At 30.4% G+C, this 19,883-nt stretch overlaps 2 protein-coding genes across 5 annotated transcripts in view; both read left to right on the top strand.

Annotated features, from left to right (window-relative positions):
• The window catches only part of LOC142331700 (uncharacterized), a 30,259-nt gene extending 27,593 nt beyond the window's left edge, over positions 1-2,666 (top strand). The window contains exon 5 of the mRNA XM_075377733.1: positions 2,550-2,666. Within this exon, the coding sequence (XP_075233848.1) occupies positions 2,550-2,666 (117 nt within the window). The remainder of the gene's footprint in view (positions 1-2,549) is intronic.
• LOC142331002 (activating signal cointegrator 1 complex subunit 3-like) overlaps positions 775-19,883 on the top strand; it is an 87,040-nt gene continuing 67,931 nt past the window's right edge. For 3 of the 4 annotated variants that reach the window (XR_012757864.1, XM_075376538.1, XM_075376536.1), the window contains exon 1: positions 10,133-10,270. The gene's annotated coding sequence lies outside the window, so the exon portion shown is untranslated. Of the gene's footprint in view, positions 909-10,132; positions 10,271-19,883 lie in introns of those variants that run through there. The other variant, XM_075376537.1, reaches the window with a different exon arrangement.

Below are 19,883 nucleotides of genomic sequence, written 5' to 3'. Positions count from 1 at the left end.
TTCGGACCTCCATATCTCAAACATTATGTGACAAATCTAAGAGAAAAATAATTATTAAAATGCTGAAAAAAATCGCTTGTTGAACCATTTATAGACAAAATTTACATTAGAAAAATTGAACTTTGTAACGATCAAATCGAGTCTAAATTTACTTATTTTTTTTATAAGGACTAGCGTGCAATTAGTAACATCTCTAAGTGTTATTGCGCTTATTTGTATTACAGATGTGCTGGGCTGTACTGTGAAATACGGTAGTCGACTTGATATGAGGTAAATTTGGAAATAATCGTTTTATATCGTAATCCCCTGTATTAAAAAAATATTCATTAATATTTTTTTATCACATGTATTAAAAGAAATGATCCTGTTGTGTTTTTCTGATTGGTTACTAAGAGGATACGGTCTTAAGTTGTAAAATTGTGTTGCAACTATAAAGTATGAAATAATTATTTAAAGTAAATTGAATACTAGTAAAAAGAAATAATTGAAAACCTTACTACCGTTTGGATTCCTTGGTTACGTTCCTTTGTTAACGTGTATATACGTTTTAAAATTTGGTTTCAATTATTTTTTATGATTATAAGTTATCAAATGTTTAAAAAAAATAATATTAAACTGTCGGTCGGTGGCTTGTTCTGATAGAGGTGCATTGTAGGAAAAACAGTTTAGATGGAGTGGTTATTTTCACAATTTAGTTCTGACGGTTGAAGAAATTAGTTGTTGAGGGGTAGGTTGTAGGGGTGGGGAGAGACTGAAATTACGTGCGTGGGGAGAATGAGCGTATGGATCCAGCGGCCATCTTGGGTTGATTGCACAGTTTCATTTAGATTCTCATATCTGTGGTCAGACTTAACTATTAATATTATATCTTATACGTTTATTTTAGATAACCCTCGTTGTTGGTCGAGGTAAGCATTTTTTATATATATTATTTTAATGTAGATGAAAATAAGGGTCATTATTTTTGTTTGGCTATTGTATCCAAACTTATCACGTAGTGAATTTTAAAATACAATTTGCACTCTCCTATTTTTACAAAATAAATTAACTATTTCGTATACGCAAACGTTTCAGACTTTGTTTTCTATTTATAATACCGGCGAAATAATATCTCAAAAATAAACAAACAGAAACAAATTACGCGACTGGTTATAAACAGGTTAGATTAATTAACATATTTTGGTCCTCTGACCAGGGATATATTGAAGGTTCTACAATTCAATACTTAATTCATAATTAATACCAGGGAAAGGATAGTGGTAATATTGCAACAATTCATATCAAAAGCAATTGCTATACAAAGAGGGTACTTTCATTAACTTAATTTAATTGTGGAATAATTTCTTCAGCTATCTAAAATTGTTTAAACTGGGGTAGTGAGCACAATCATGTTTTTGTTATAAGGTGGTTGAAACAAGTTTTACAAATTCCATTGGTTTCAAGATATTATGGAGATTTTAATGTCTTCTATTATTAACAATAAACAGAAATTAAATTTACAAATACCTTTTTATGATGAAATATTATTTTTGAGTTCTAATATATTTACAATATAACAAATATTAATGTAAGGTTTTTATTGAATTTACCATTTTGTTTCAATTGATCATTTTCAACCGGTTATGAAGAATGATAGAAACATCAAAAAAAATAATTTCATCAATATTGGTCTGCTTATTTATTTAGAAAACAATAAAGAAAAAACATTCTTTGGAAATTCAATATGGGCAAAGAACAGTTAATAATGAATTAAGTTTATAAGGTCAACAATTAAGTATAAACCTGATCTACTATTCATTTATACACCAGTATGCCAAATAATTTATTAAAAGTTGAATATCATTCATTTTATGGGTTACAGAGCGATGACCTAACAATGAATATTCTAATGCATATAAGAGTTTGGTAATTAAACATATTAACGCCATCGCAGCTACAGCTACTGTTTAGGTTATCTTGACTTTGTGTACTGACAAATCGTACGTATATTAAAATAACCTAACTAAATATAACCTTCGCTCGCCAAACTCTTGTAATTAACATTAGATATGCATAATATATACAACTTATTAATAATATAACCTTAATGTTATAGCACCGAAATTCAATTAATGTTAATCCACCGAAATCCAATTGACTACTTTGTTTTTAAATAAAGCTGTGGCGTAGGTGGTGTAGGTTATATTTAGTTAGGTTATTTTGATATACGTATGATTTGCCAGTACACGAAGTCAACATAACCTAAAGCAGCTGTAGCTGCGGTGGCGTTAATACGTAAGTACCAAGATTTTTGACAGGTTATTTTCAGTGTTCAATAAAGATCTCAAATGACTATGAAAAGGTAAAGTAAAGAGATGTTCACATCAATCTAGGATTTAAAATATGAAATAGGTGCTGTGTTGCAAGACATTGTTGCAACACAGCTTGAATTGAAATTCTATTTCAAATGGAGTATCTTCTATTAGATTAAGTTAAAACAAAGAAAGCAGTTTATTTAAATTTATCAATTATATCTGTTCATCTATTAAGCAGTGTAAATTTAATTGCAGTTTGATCATAAGCAATTTCTTAATGATACATCATTTGCTGTTATTAGAAATTATGATATGCTTCAAAGATTTCTTAATGTGGATTCTAGTTATGACATTATAAATTTTACATATTAATTAATAATTTGTGACTAATTATAATTTATAAAATTAATTTATAATTTTTGACATTATTAATAATTAAGTTTTATTAGTATCGTGTCAAAGATTTATTGATTATATTAACAAGACATCACATAATTGTAGATTTTAGATTAGAGTGATCAAACAATCTTTAATAGTACAGAGATGATCTGATTATAATTGAATGTTATTTTGGTAAATTTGGAAGTTTGCTAGGTACTTTCAATAATGAATCTTTTGATTTCTTATTTATAAATAATACCGTGATTCAGTCTGTGAAATTTTGAAATTGTTCTTGGCATGCAGGTGTTTAAAATCCTGATCAATTCTAGTCATGCTTTTTGTGTTTCATTACTAAGGCTTATCTCAAGCTTTGTCTTTCTAACAAAGCTATCCATCTGGAATTACTATCTGATTTTACTTGTTATTTATTGCAACCTTTAAATTGATTTATATCAATTAGCAGTATACCTACTCAAGTCTTTTCTCACAACAGTTCTGACAAAATTTATTGTTCATAATATAATTATTGATCATTATCATTGAAACTGTTTGTATACAGCTATTCGAGCTGCGGTGTAATACGTTGGTTGTAGTAATAGCATACACTAATTGCCAGATAAATTATGGATAGTTTACTTAATTCACTTACACATAAGAATGTATAAGAATAGTAGAATAATCTTTGTAATAATGTACATAATAAATATATTCTTGCACACTTGTACCTACAATCTATAACATGATGCAGGAGGTGTGTATCTGTGATGTAGTTTATGATGCAGGAGTTGTGTCCAATGGTCTGAATAACCATGATGCCATTGGATAAATTGTAAATAATGACTTATTGCACATTTAGTGACTTATCGCACCTAAGTTGTACCTATAATCTTATAGCGACTTAAGATTTCATTAAATATGTTGTTGGTGATGCAATAGATGTGTCCAGTGGTCTGTGAATAGTCATGGTGCCATTGGATAGAAAGTGTAAATAATGACTAATTGCACATTTAGTGACTTATTGCATGTTACATGCAATCACAATTTAAAGTACATTAACAGAACAAATAAAGTACAATAATAAATATATTAACTAAATTATTTTAATATTCTCAATCGGTAACATGTCTGGGTCCCTATGATCTGTAGAAACAGCAGAAATGGGAAGAGAATTAGACGGACTTAAACCTGCGTTTAATTGTTTGTCCTACAACACAACATAGATATTTCACGCTTTTAATTGTGCTCTCCCGTAAGCCACCAAAATGGGCCGACAAGGGTGGAATGAATGACCAAGATATGTTTTGTTTGGATGAAAAGATGAATGTTTGATTTTAGATTTTCTGAATTTAAGAATTTAAATAGGTCTTACAAGATATTCTTGGCAGAACGGATGGACTATTATCGGAAAAGATTTTGGTAGGAATACCTCTTTGTCTATGAATGACTAGTCAAATCAGAGACTTAATTTTATTGCACAAAGAAGACAGAATGGATGGAAACTTACTACTCAAAGAGAAATGATTTTACTTTGTTTTCATTTGATATTTGAATTCTATATATGTTATAATTCTAAGTGCAAAATGTTAATCTGGAGATTCACACTACAAAATGAGTGTATCAATGGAGTATCATTAAGAGAAATCAATTAGTTTTTACCTTGCATAAAGGCTTAATATTCCCCTTTAAGATTAGAATTGTTGCAATATATATCTAGCCGGAGTTGGCAAAATAAGATTTAAATAAAATTGGGCTCAGATTAAAATATAAGTATAAACAAATTAGTTAATATATTATGCCTGAAATAGGTAAATCTTTATAGAGTTGAAGTCCCGATTTGTGAGCAAACATATGTGCAAAAGTTTGACTGCCTGAGTCAAACAAGACTACACATATGAGAACTTAAAATCAGTTTTATCGGTATGAACGAGTGTGTTGTCTTTTAGTCTCTTCATTCATCGGATAAATTAAAAAATTGACAGCATTTTTTTAACTGATGATCAAGCTTTCAAAATTGACTCTTGTTCCAATATTGAATTGTAGTACTTATAAGATTTTCCAGGATGTGTCTGTCATCTGGTCTCAAATTCTAGGAACTCTTGAAAATTTGGACAGCTCTTATTTGATAATCTTTCCTTCCATAGTCTGCCAGAATTATAAACTATCTTTGAGGTTAGAAATTGAATTACAATGAATTCCAATTTAACCGTTAGTTTCATTGCTTCAAGTGAGTTGACAAATGAAGAAATGTGATTCGCTTTTCATTGTTGTATGTTATCAATAAGTTGTGATTTTATAATTCTTATTTGTTAATTGGAAGATTTTTAGCAACGGCTAAAGCTTTCATCTCTTAGCAGCAATTATAAATAATGTAATTTTTGAATGTTTAATCTTTTTGAGTGTGGATTAAGTCATTAAATATTAAGAATATCGCGTTTAAACAACAGTAAATTGATTTATAGAATGTTCTTACTTAAATGAATGTTACTTAAATGTTGCTGTACATCCTATGTCGCATAGATTTCCTTAACTTGTTCTTGATCTAAAGCCTAATTAACATTCATTTCTAATTGTGACCGAATGGAATTGCATTGCAGTTTAAGCAGATTTCGTAATTTGACTTGCCAGGCGTGGCTGTCACCTTGGCGCATCAAATTTGTCTGTGAATGTTCCAATTCTTTTAATGGAGGCTTTAATTGATATTTGTCTTAATAATTGTTAATTGTCTTAATATTATTGAGATAATGTAGGGAAGAAACTCCAAAATATTTTCGTTCAACCAGAAAGTTATTATTATAATTGAAGATTACAGACGAAGATTGAATTTGCTAAGCTGCAGTGTATTTATATATATCACAATATTACAACTTAATTATCTGGTCTATTCAATTTTTCAAATATATGGTCCGGAGGACCAAAATTAATGTACAGCCATGCCATTCCAGGTCCGATGTAATTTGGTTGTGGTAATAGCGCACAAAATAATTGCCAGATAAATAAACTATGGATAATTTACACTTCCTTTATTTACTCGTTAAATTTACATTAATCATATTAAATCCCAATAATTTCATACTTTAGTTTACACATTTTTAAATGTGTATGTTTAACATACTGTCTAGCTAGAACAGATGTAAAATTAGTAATGTTTTGTTTACCATTTTAAAGGTGAAGTTATAAGTTATTAATTGCTTAACAATACTTAATTAAGCTCAGTTGATTCATGATATGTTTATACTTATCAAGATTAGAAAACACATTAATCTGAACAAATTGGATTCGATTCAGATCTTTTCCTGAACCTAATTTCCAAAAAAATTCCAATTAATTGTTTAGGCCATTTGCAATTACTTCAAAAATTCATGCAATCTATTTGCAGCAACATCTTTATCGTGTAACATTTCCTCTATATAAGGAGGCATACATACAGAGGCTTTAAGATGTTTAAAGAATATCGATTTGCATTACACCTAGAACGAAAATTTGTTTAAGGTTTAAAGTTATTTTTCAATATATTTTGTTAGCATTTTAGTTTGTATTCCTTATTTCAATAAGAATTTATTTACTAAAACGTACCTGTAATTCAAATTTGATATCGATGATGAGGGACATTATATTTAAAACTGTGCACTAATTTTTTTGTGGTGGATATGTACATTTGTACATCTTATTTAAAGTATTTTTGCAACGTAATGCGTTGACATTTATATATCTTAAATTTCATTTTACTTTTTGTTTTGTAAATTATTTATTATCGGTTGTTCTCTTATAAGAGTAACGATTAATGTCGTTTTACATTTTACATTAATTTTTTATTAATTATTTTTGTTTATAAAGTAAATTATAATGTTTTGTATTTTCGATATTAGTGTATTCAATGTGAACTTATACTTTATTATCGATATGAATTTATTATGACTTATTTCATTAATAATAAGAATGTGTGACTGTTACATTAACTAGATATAAGTATATACAGGGTGATTCACGAGGATAGGGCAATATTTTGACAACTCATTCTAGAGGCTAAAAATAAGAAAAAAGTACATATAAACATAGGTCCAAAAACGCTTTGTTAGCGAGTTATACAGGGTGAAAGATTTCGCCCGAGTTTCAGTTCTCCGGGTAAATTAATGTTTTCTGAAATTCTGGGAAGGTCAATTTAGGGGCAAATTCAATTGTTTCTTATGGTTTTTGAGCTGGGAAATCGAAAAACATAGGTCTCAGAACTGTATGTCTCTTAGTTTCTAAGATATCCTGTGTAAAACGCCAAAAATAGGGTCAAAAACACATTTTTTTAATATAAATTGTACAGAATTTAATTATAAGAAGATTGATGTAAATAATGTCAATCTTGCTGTGTGCCATTTCCATGACGTAAACGATTTATTTAAACGAAATCATTTATAATAATTTTAAATATAAAAAATTTTTATGGATTTATGAGTTACGTTTTGTTTTAACCTCGTACAGAAAGTTACATTTATGGAAGTAGGAAAACATTTTAACGAATCTATGCAGATAGATTTGCATGGAACAGAAAAATCTAGCGATTGACCAAATTGTCAACTGTTTTTTAAGTATCAAAAGTAATAATATTAACATGGAGTGGATTAAGGATATTTCATTAATAATTTTTCCATATAAAAACTTAATTTGTGACTGCAGGCTCTTCCTCAAAGATTCAAATACTGTATCATTTTTATTTTTGCAAGTCGCTTAATAAAATATTAATGAACAAGAATGTTAAATAAAGAATGTTTGCTCAGGAAATGGAAACTGAGAGTTTTGAACTTCAAGATCCACAATGGTATGACAGAAAGACATACACCAACAATCTATTAAGAACCTCAAATACCTTTATCAGACATGATGGGTAAAATTGCATGTACTAGTATAATATAAATGTTGTTGTAATGATACTGCAAACTACACTGTCTGCACGATTCAATGGTTATAAAAGAGGTAACGAAACCTCTGTATGTATGTAGTTGTAAATTCCATTAAATTAAATAAATTATTACACAAATTTTATGCAAATCTATGATTTATTCCATCGAGTGAATTATTCTATTGTTATTATTATTATTACTATGAACTAAATTCATTTGATAAATTTAACTGACTTTTGTCCTGTCAATAAAGTATATTTTACGATTCTTCTCAATAGTAGTGGACTGTATAAAGTAATTTGTAAATCTATGCCTATTGTGTGTATGACCTTTCACTAATAGTAATTAAATGAAAGAAAAAAATTTATTGGCTGTTATCTTAAAAATCCAAACTGAAAAAGGTACGATACTACAAAAATAAAAATCAATTTTAGGTAATGAATTAAATTTCATATTGTGCGTATTTAAAATAAAATAAACATGCTAAGCGAATGGCAATTGATTGGAAAAGAGTGAAACTCTATACACAACAAAGTCACAATTTAAGTACCTACAAAAGGCTTTGTAAATCCTACAGTGTTGACAGTCAATATATGAAGCGATTAAGCTATTTACTGTGACAGTAAACACCAAAAAACTACAGGCTTTCTCTTTCTGATAAGGTAGTAATTGAGGTAATCTGTAAAGGCGTTGAATGTTAGGTGTAATCTGAGATACGAAAGAGTGAATGTTTCTTGTCACTGGTTAAATTTTTATCGGCTTATATGATATTTTTTATCTTTTATATGATATTTATAAAAGTAATCTGTAAGGGCGTTAGATGTGTGGTGTAATCTTAGATACGGAAGACCCCCGTATGTTATCAGAGAGTGTTGTAATCTATGTGACCTAATTCAGTAGTATGAAATCGGCATGCAGAATTCTCCTCAAACTCCCAACTTGATATCACCAGTGCCGTGGCATGCTTATAAACGGAATGCTTTGGTGATTGGTGAATGGATGCTCTTACTGTTTCCAGATTTTCTGGTGTTCTAATGGTGATAGGTCTGCCAGGTGATTTTCTATTCAATGTTAATTCAGTTGCCCAAAGGTTAAAAATTCATAGTATAATTGTTTTTCAATTTGGTACAGATGTATTTTGACTAAGCATGAAGTGTGTATGGAACGCTCTCCGAGTCGCTATCACAGACCGGTTTTTCTTATAATAAACTTCAACAACAAAGCCCTAATGTTCACCGGTCCAACTCATGATGGGTACTGAAAACTGTAGAGACAAACCAACTGCTTGAGACCTACCCTGACTCTCTACTCCCACTACAACCCGCACAGTAACCCTTCAAAATGTGGGAAGTCTTTATGTCTCACCCGGTATTTCTCAAACAATAATTAAAGAGATTTCCTAACCACTTTAAATTGGTAACACTTAGTCCAGTGAAGACACTACATAACTGGTTTTTTCTTTTGATAAACATATTTTGAAGAACAATTTCCGTTTTGAATGACGATCATTGATTATTTCATTGTTTTAAATGATTTCGTGGTTTTCCTGTTGGCCGGTGAACCTTTTTCTGGAATATAATCCAGTTTTGTTTGGTGATGATGTTTAATTATCTTTTTATTTTTTTAATTGATAATATCACTGTAGAAGCTTGAAGCTTATGTGTGTGATACGGAAATTTAATTTTTAGTGCCTGACATGGCATTTAAAAATGCCATGCCTGACTGGATTTTGAACCCAGAATCTCCAAATGAAAGGTTGAGACATTTCCAGTCCACCACAGAGGTCGACGGAATGGTGAAGTAATTATTTTTATTATTTCTAAATATAATTTAAAAACTAGAAATTTACATTAAAACTATTTTTATGACATTATTAACCAAATTTGCTAGAAAAAAGGGTTTTTTATTATGTTAATTTCTATTTTAAGAATATATACCATTTAGTAATGTTTTCCTGTCACTTTTGCAACCTTCTTCAGTGACACTAAATGTAAAAATAGGTAAAATATCTGTTACAAGCTAAAATAAATTTGGTTCCATTTTTTAAAAGAGATCAATAGTTACATACAACCTTTAGTATTAATCATCATGGAATTTATAAGTAGAGAATACTTTTGTTGCTAAGATGTGTGTGAAAGATTTGTAGTGAAAAAATGATACTGTTTATTTTTTCATGTTTTTATTTATACAAATTTTTGGACAGGAGTATTTTAAAAATGTCTTAAAGTTCATAACAACAATGCATTTATGTATTTTTATACTTGCGAGTTTGGAAGCTTTAGAGCAGATTTATTTTAGAAAATAATTTTCAGCTTTTTTTGTATTCTACAATTGTTTTAGTGTTTTCTCTTACTTTTAATTACCACATTTGTGTAACTGATCTGATTTAAATATTACTGCATTATCTATTTTTTATAATACATTTTGTTGTTATGTAATGAATGTACTGTAAATTAAAGCTACACAGATTAATGTTTCTGCTTTTAATTCAGTTTCATTTCCTAATTTACTGCTAAATCAAATTTTTCTCCCATTTTATTTCTTTTAAAACTTAATTTGCGTTTACAGGTCTGGAACAAAGTATATCTTGGCATCTTTCTGGAAATCTTGGCATTGACCAAAAAGTTGCCAAATAATGATGTTGTGAGCTTCATGGAGAAGAATGGTTTACTTCACGGGAATTTTGTTTTGCCACCAGGTGTGGAGGTATTAAATTATTTGTTCATTTGTGTGTGCTACTTTAATTTGATTAAATTAAACTGCAAGTAGGAGTGATTTTCTTATTCTCTATTAAGAAGTAGTATTTATACCAGTTTTTTTTTACAATAGAAATTACCACATTAATATTTAGCACTATCTGTCCCATCTTTTATACCGCTAGGTCACTGAAATACACAAGTTCAAAAGTCGCTACTCAGATTTGGTTTCTCTGTTCATTAAACAGTAGTCCCTATTGTAAACAGAATTAAGGTATTATCTATAGGGGTGATTTCTGATTGTATTCCATCGGTTTGATGTGTTGATGTGTAACAGCATATTTGGCTCTGTGAAGAAGGCAATAGAAACTATTTGACTGTTTAATATCTTTGGCATTGTATATTTATTTGACAACAGATATGCTGTTTCAGTAAGTGATTTGGCTCCCAAGAGGTTGCTGACATTCATTGTGATTATACCTCTGAACAGAAATCAGGACTGGCAATTAATCGGTAGTAAATTAAATCTCTTTGATGATTTCTAATGTCTGTTGGCAAGAGTTTTTTTTAATTAATTTCCACATATACCTATGTACACTTCTGAGCGGTGATGAAAAAAATAATAATTCAGTTAATTGTTTTAGCCAGCGACCAAGAAAGAAGAACAAGGAAAGTTATTACTTTTTTTGCTTGAAATGTTTAAACTAAGAGACCATTTCATATTCTTCAACATCATTTTTTGTACTGTAGTATTGCAATTCTCTTGACTAAATTTCATTTTATAAGAGCTATACGGATCTAATTAATAAAATAGACAAAATAGGCTGGATGTTTCTAGGTATTTCAATTATCAGATTCAGACAAACTGTTGATAAAAGATTTAGAAACTTGTATTTTTTCATTACCTTCATAGGTAGATGAAGGCACATACATACTCAGAATGACTGTAACATTATCTTACTTTCTTATTACAAGATCTAGATTTTTTACGCGCTAACTATTGATGTTAAATAATTTTTTTTAATACGCTTTAACAGATTTGGAGAAATTTTTATTATTGTGTTGTTCACACAATGAACAAGTACATAATTCACAGTACATTCTAAATAAAGAGCATGTTACATTTTATCGGTTCATTTTTATACAGAGGTATTTTTTTGAGTTTTTAAACTACAATCTTATAGATAGCTTTATTTAGTTATCTTAATCTTTAGATAGCGGCATTAGTTGGCTTGCAAGGATTCAGTTATCTTGTTTTTATCTCATTTCTCCACCACACATTTGGCTAGCTTTAATGATAGTCTGAGGAATTCGCTGCATAGTTAGGATAAAGTAATTTTAAGACTGGGTGTTTAGATTAGATGATTTTAAAGAAAGAGAAAGGAATGGTTTCATCTATTTGCAGGGGTAGTGTTAGTTAATAAATTTTTTTATTAATCCAGCCTTGTTAAATTTAGACGATATAATTTTTAGTGATGAATCAACGTTTCACGGCATCTTTAACTGCCGAATATGGGGTATCGAAAACCCTCATAAAAGTTTGTAGCACATTCGTGATAGCCTTAAGGTCAATGTTTTTTGTGCCCTAAGCAAACTAAGACTATTTGGCCCGTCCTTCCAGGAGAAAACCGTAAACGGTGTTGTTTATCTGGACGTGCTTTAAATTTTCTAATTTCGCAATTAGACGATACATGATTTCTTGATACACGATTCCCAGATCCGTGGGTCGGTCGTACAGGTGCAGTTGCACGGCTACCTCGCTTCACAGATCTGACAACACGCTCGATTTTTTTTCTCGTGGGGTTTCATTAAAGATCGGGTTTATGGACCCCATTTAACTATCGATCTGAGACTTCTAATTAACGCCGCAGCTGCAGAGGTAACCGGAATGTGCGGAATGAAATTGACTTAAGGTAGGATGTATATGGCATTACAAATGGAAGCTATATCGAATCAAAGTTTATGTTGTGTGGCAAACTTGATCTATTTTTCTCTGAAATGAGACCTCAGACGAATCTGTAAATTATCTCAATAAGTTTTAATAAACTTTCATCTTTGTTAAATATTTTTTGAATCACTGGGTATGTATGTGTGTATATATATAGATATATATACGTATATTTTTTTGTCTTCAGTCATTTGACTGGTTTGATGCAGCTCTCCAAGATTCCCTATCTAGTGCTAGTCGTTTCATTTCAGTATACCATCTACATCCTACATCCCTAACAATTTGTTTTACATATTCCAAACGTGGCCTGCCTACACAATATTTTTCTTCTACCTGTCCTTCCAATATTAAAGCGACTATTCCAGGATGCCTTAGTGTGTGGCCTATAAGTCTGTCTCTTCTTTTAACTATATTTTTCCAAATGCTTCTTTCTTCATCTATTTGCCGCAATACCTCTTCATTTGTCACTTTATCCACCCGTCTGATTTTTAACATTCTCCTATAGCACCGCATTTCAAAAGCTTCTAATCTTTTCTTCTCAGATACTCCGATCGTCCAAGTTTCACTTCCATTTAAAGTGACGCTCCAAACATACACTTTCAAAAATCTTTTCCTGACATTTAAATTAATTTTTGATGTAAACAAATTATATTTCTTACTGAAGGCTCGTTTAGCTTGTGCTATTCTGCATTTTATATCGCTCCTGCTTCGTCCATCTTTAGTAATTCTACTTCCCAAATAACAAAATTCTTCTACCTCCATAATCTTTTCTCCTCCTATTTTCACATTCAGCGGTCCATCTTTGTTATTTCTACTACATTTCATTACTTTTGTTTTGTTCTTGTTTATTTTCTCGCAATAGTTCTTGAGTAGGGCTTCATCTATGCCGTTCATTGTTTCTTCTAAATCCTTTTTACTCTCGGCTAGAATTACTATATCATCAGCAAATCGTAGCATCTTTATCTCTTCACCTTGCACTGTTACTTCGGATCTAAATCGTTCTTTAACATCATTAAGTGCTAGTTCCGTGTAAAGATTAAAAAGTAACGGAGATAGGGAACATCCTTGTCAGACTCCCTTTTTTATTACGGCTTCTTTCTTATGTTCTTCAATTGTTACTGTTGCTGTTTGGTTCCTGTACATGTTAGCAATTGTTCTTCTATCTCTGTATTTGAACCTTAATTTTTTTTAAATTCTGAACATTTTATTCCAGTCTACGTTATCGAATGCCTTTTCTAGGTCTATAAACGCCAAGTATGTCGGTTTGTTTTTCTTTAATCTTCCTTCTACTATTAATCTGAGACCTAAAATTGCTTCCCTTGTCCCTATACTTTTCCTGAAACCAAATTGGTTTATAGAAGAGTATTATATATAATTTTGTATATATATATACAAAATTGTCGCCCGCACGCTCTTAAATTCCTATATCAGTATTTATCTTAAATTAAAGAGCAATTTCTTTTTTTTTGGCAGTCGTGTTTTTTTAATTTTTGATATTAATCTCTTGCTTTAATTTAATTTTATCTTATTTTATAGTCACGGTTTTAGTTGTAACACTTGTTGTGTAGATTACAACTATTAACCGGTTATTAATGAAAGGTCTAGCAAGATTTTCCCGAACAAACATTATTGTTATTATTATTACTGTTTTCTCAATTATTAATTAATTTCTAACCAAGTTACATTATCTTTCAACTTACGTATATTTCATGTTTGTTTAATTTATTTGGTTTAACGCGATTGTTATTTGTACATTTTATATGTATATGTTTTTATATTCTAAAGTTCCCTTCTTTCTTTTCCTGTTTAGCCTCCGGTAACTACCGTTTAGATAATACTTCAGAAGATGAATGAGGATGATATGTATGAGTGTAAATGAAGTGTAGTCTTGTAAATTCTCAGTTCGACCGTTCCTGAGATGTGTGGTTAATTGAAACCCAACCACCAAAGAACACCGGTATCCACGATCTAGTATTCAACCAGGTGGGTCCTAAAGTTCCCTTAAGTCACGTGACCGTTACTTGGTGGCCGATTCAATCGGTACTCGCATATTATGTTAATCATTACTTATAGTCATCTGTGATGTCGGTTCATTTTCACTACATGTAAGGATTAAAAAATTACATATTTTTTTCTAATTTTAAAATAAATAATTATTTTTTTTAAATCTGCAGGTGGCGCAAACGAGTTTGTTATAGTTTTAATAAATTTCTATCTGTGTTCTACATACGCTAAGTTAATATAATTTACTTACCTCGTGTATTAGCGGTTTTACGGCACACATATTTATTTCAATTATTACAAAATAGCTTTTCCACCGCTTTGGGGTGTTACACGTGATTACAAAATTTATATTTATATATTTTATACGGTTTAGTGAATTTTATATTATTACCTTTGGACCGACTTGATAAATTATAACAATGTTTCTCAACCTTATATAAAATTTTAAGCGAGCATTAGAATACAGCGAAGCATCAACAAGTGCACAGACGAACTCGGTTCCGAAAATGAAATCAAGGAAATATTCTCAGCAATACTTAAATTTTGGGTTTGCCAGTACTAAAGTAAATGAAGACGAAAGGCCCCTGTGTGTGATTTGCTCAAAAATTTTAGCGTGAAACCTAATAAACTTAAACGACGTCTGGAAACGCTTCATAGCGAGTACGATAACAAACCAATAGAATTCTTCGAATTAAAATTAAAATCATATGAAAAGCAAACTAAATTTTTAAAAAAAGTTTGTCTGTGAATGAAAAAGCGTTACTTGCCTTTTTCAAAGTTTCATATAAAACAGCCGGATTTAAAAAGCTTCACGCCGTGAAGCTCTCTGTAAAAAAAATTTTTAAACGATGAGTAGAAAATAATTTACCGGTGATCGTAAGATAATCAAAACAATTTTCAACATTTGTAAAAATTTTGCGCTTATAAAATATTTCTTTGCGTTATCAATTTAAATGATAAACGTTCACGCATTTTTACTTTTATTAATCCTCTCAGAATACCTACTCGAATTCTTCAGTAATATTTTAAGAGCGCACAATTGTTTTCTTTTTGCAAATATTGAAAATTATTTTCATTATCTTACAACTACTGAAAAATTATTTTCTACTTTTTAAAGCGATCTCGTTTTTTTAAAAAAAAAACCATCGTTTCAAAAATGTTTTATTTTTTACATTTTAGACTCCCGCCCGCACTTATTCATTCACATCGGTTTATAATTTTTTCTCATTCTTTCTTACGCTAGTAGCGCTCCGTAAAAAATAAAATAAAAAATTATCTTTCGCCCGTTAAAAATCAACTCTACCCCGCTACTCTTGCCCGCTTCGCCTTTTCAGTTTCATTCGCTCGCTTTTCACGGTATTTTTGATGCGCTTTCTCCAGCCGGCTTTTACGTTGCGTTGCAGTTTTTTGTTTTGTACTCTTTAGTTTCATCTTTTTATTCCCGCGAGAATCTTTACTATCTTCACACGAAGAAAAATGATTATGTTAAAATAACGAATGACGGGATGACGTATGATTTTGTGATATTAACAGAATTAATTTACTTACGATAATAACAAATCGGTTTTTCCTCGTAACAAAATAAGATATTTCCAGTAACGATATCACAACGTTCTCCTGCACCTTTCATAACCTTTTCTAGTCGTGAAAATAATGGAAAAATTTCATAGAAAAATATGTCCTAAAACGCTTCGTTTGCGATTTACGACTAGTGAAAGAGCCGTGAAAAGGTGGTTTTCCTTTGTTCGATTCGACTTGCTATACAGTTTTGTTCAGAATTAAATTCTCTACAAGTTTTGTTTAAAAGTTTTACATGATTATTACTCGTTTAACAAAGTTATTGTACGTCTAACATAAAAAAAACAGGGTTTTTACCCCAATTTATTGAATTTCACACCAGATTTCTTTATAACTACTGCAGATACGTTTCTGGGACCTATTTTATTTTATTTTTTAAGTCAAAAACCAAACAAAACAATTTTGTCCCGTAATTAACGTTTTACAAATTTCAGTACGGCATTATTTCACCGGCATTCATAATAATGTGACATTATTTTAATATAAAATATATTTTTATTTTAATGAAATAATTCATTTTATGTCCTAAAATGAAGCATTTTAAGACATATGTTTATGACGGATTTTTTTCATTATCTTCGCGAGTAGAATAGGTTGTGAAAGTCCTGGGAGAAATTCGTGATACACTTTGCGTATGTAATAAATAATTGTATATGTAATACATAATATATTACCAGGAAGATAAAAATTTAATTGAAATTCAGTGAGATTCAATCGTATCGATTCTTTTTTCTATAACCGATGAACGATTCACCGTAGAAGCTCACAAAGAATTTATTACAAAGGAATGTGACAATGGAAATTTTAAGCGTACGCAGAATGTAGGCCTGACCGGTATTCGAATCCCGGGACCTCTAGAGGAAATGCCGAACGCTACCCCTCCGCTACGGTGATCAGAGGAGTGGAGGAGTGGTAGCTTAATTTATTATATCAGTTGGTTTTCTAAAAACTGGGTTCAAATCTTTAACGGTTTTTTAATTTAATTTTTTTTTAATATTAGTCTATATTTTTAAAAATAAACCTTTATTTAGCTACGTAACTTTTGATAATAAATAAAAATATTTATATATAAAATGAATTTTAAATTACGTTTAACAGTTTATTTTAATAATTTATTTTATTATTTTACACGTTTAAATAGATGTTGAGTGTATATGTGAGGGTGGGCGCACGCGTTGTATATTAATAAAATAAAACTTCAACGCCGTTACGTTAATCTATATTTCACAAGTTAAGCGGTCGAGTGAATTCATACACCGAAGATCGCCGATTGTACGCGGAGATTTACGAACACGTACACAATAACTCAGTCCATCATCAGTCGCTTATAATTGGACAATAACAGAGTTTTAAATTTACGTATAATTAATGTGTGTTGCTTTATTAATGCAAACTTATCGTCTTTATTTTAACATTTTGGTATGTATTTTTTACATATTTTATTTGTTTTATCTAACACATATTTATTAAAACATAGGATGTTAATTTAAAAAATTCAATACGTATATATTTAATTTTTAAACGGTCACTTATGTTTCGCTTTTTAATTATATAGTTAATATTAGTGTATTAACCTTTATGTATTATATCATAAAAAAATAGTATTGAATAACTTGTTTCAAACTTGGTTGCAGTGTGCATGGTGCGCGCGCGTTTTATATCTCTCTTTCTCTGTCTGTTTGTCTCTCTCTGTGTATGTATATATATATATTTATTTATTTATTTATTTGGTTATCTTATAACAGAACATGGATATTGCCGTTTTCGTTATCTTCAACTGCTCATCCACGTTATCTACGAACGTTCCGGCAAATTTTTTCTCTTGTTTTGTCTTCATAATATAACATATTATAATACGGGAAAAATTGAGGTCGGGGAAATAATTGCTCACAATTACCAAATTATATGTTATACAACTAAAGTAATTTCACAACTTACATAGAAAAAATTCGCCTGTAGGATCGGCAGACTGGTGTATCCGTGCGGCTTAATGCACCAGGTACGGAGTCGACCGGGCGATCGATTTAGACATCCCGCCAGACCGAGTGACTTTTTACATTTTAAATATTATTCATTTATCTAATTCTACCGCTCACCTGTGACGTCAGAACATAGCAGTAAATTAGATAAATTTTTGCGGTGAGGATGGGATTTTAAAAAAAGTTTTTTTGTAAATATTGTTACAATTTTTTAATCGTTAAAAAATTTGCCTAAGTAAAATATGACGTTAGGCGAAATCTCGAGATTGAGGGTGACCTTGCTATACAGTCTCATCTTCTTGACCTTTTTAAGTTGAAAATTTAAGGGCACGTGCCTCATACGAAGAAGTAATCAGACCAAGTTTGGTCTAAATCGGTTCAGTAGTTCTGGAGATATAAGGTGATTTATATGCCGACACCGAACGCATGTTTATACGAACATTAACATCCGGTAAATTTCCATTCGGTTTTTTGGGTTCCTTAGGCGTCAAAATGTCAAGATCCGGTGAAAACCGCATATGCCGAAATAGGACCGATTTAAATACATTCCCTTCTAGAGCTGTAAAGCTATTTAGACGGGAAAGTTAAAGCTAATTTAGTAACTCTCCTTTGCGTTTGTACTGTTAAATATCGTGTGACGTATAATAAATTAACTATTCTAATTAAAAAGTTGCGCTTATAGATTTATTTATAGGAAAATTTCTTTATTTATGAAAAAGATGCAAAATTTAAATTTAACTATATCTGTTCTTGTATATTTTACGTTCAGATTTAATAATAACTTTGGTAATTATATAAGTTATGAACTCCCCTCTGTTTTTGATGAAATTTGGATTATACTTTTCGTAAAACAAAGTTATTCGTTACTATTAAAATTACTCGTCGGAACGCTTTCCATCGAGTTAGTCTCTTCCAAGTTACGCAGCACCCTTACCGAAATTTTGAAATATTACAAGTGTAATATACTTTATTTTGGAACTAAATAAATCGGTTTCGATGAAATTAAATTCACTTAAGGTTAAATTAATTTAGGTTTAGCTTAAGATGTAGGTTTTGATAAACGTACAATATGCATTATTTGCGGAGTAAAATGCTTGGTTTAAATGAAATTTAATCGAGTTTAGTTAGGTTTATATCAAGGTTAATGTTAGGTTTACGAGTAAGTCGATTGAATTTCCCGTAGTTTAACGGATTAATTCACACTTCTGGTTAAATCGACTAAGTAAATCTAATCTTATTCTTAACTAAATTTATACGAAACAAAATTTTAGTCGGCAATTAATGTAGTTACCGTGAAAGATCGATATCTGACAAATATGAATTTTCTCCGGTGAATAACGTCACGTACCAAATACTTCGGTGAAAGATTGAAATATTTGCTTATTCGGACCTTCCCTGAATTCGTGACAACATAGATAATCCCTGGGGAGGGGGGTCGAAACATCAACTAGAAATTAAAAATAAAATCAGTCCATACCAGTGTCTAGAGTAAACAGATTACGAGAAATCCTCGTAAAACAAGTAAGTTTAAATTTTCTCCAGACATAACCTACATTTGATAATCTCGTCTAATTAACGTTAAATTTACAAATTAAGAATGTTATTCTCCAACATCGGAGGCGATTAATCAATTCACCGCATTTATAAATAAATCAAATAAAATTTTCAACATTTTATATACCGGAAGGGCCTATCAGGATATACAGATTATTTTACGCGAATGGATGAATAACGGATGTAAATGTTGGTCAGATGGTTTGCTCTTCGTTCACTTTTTTTATAAAAATGTTTTTATTCAACATTCACCATCAGAGTGCACCCTGATAGCGGTGAATCTGTTTAATCGGCTCCAATGTTAGAGAATAACATTTATAATTTGTATATATTCAATTTCAAATTCAAATCTATTCCGATAATACTTTTACAAATATATTCACGATGTTCCATTATCTGGAATAAACTAAAGCAACAAAAAGCTGCATTTTTTTTATTCTTCGGGACAACCTTTAGGTATTTCTTCAGAGGATGAGATGAATGACAAATTTTGTAGCGTTAAACGGCATATAGTTTCGGGGAAATTTAGACCTTTTTAACCGGATCCGAACTTTCGTATG

Source organism: Lycorma delicatula, chromosome 10 (genome assembly GCF_047948215.1).
Source record: "Lycorma delicatula isolate Av1 chromosome 10, ASM4794821v1, whole genome shotgun sequence".
NCBI lineage: Eukaryota > Metazoa > Arthropoda > Insecta > Hemiptera > Fulgoridae > Lycorma > Lycorma delicatula.
This window is presented reverse-complemented; position numbering and strand designations above follow the sequence as displayed.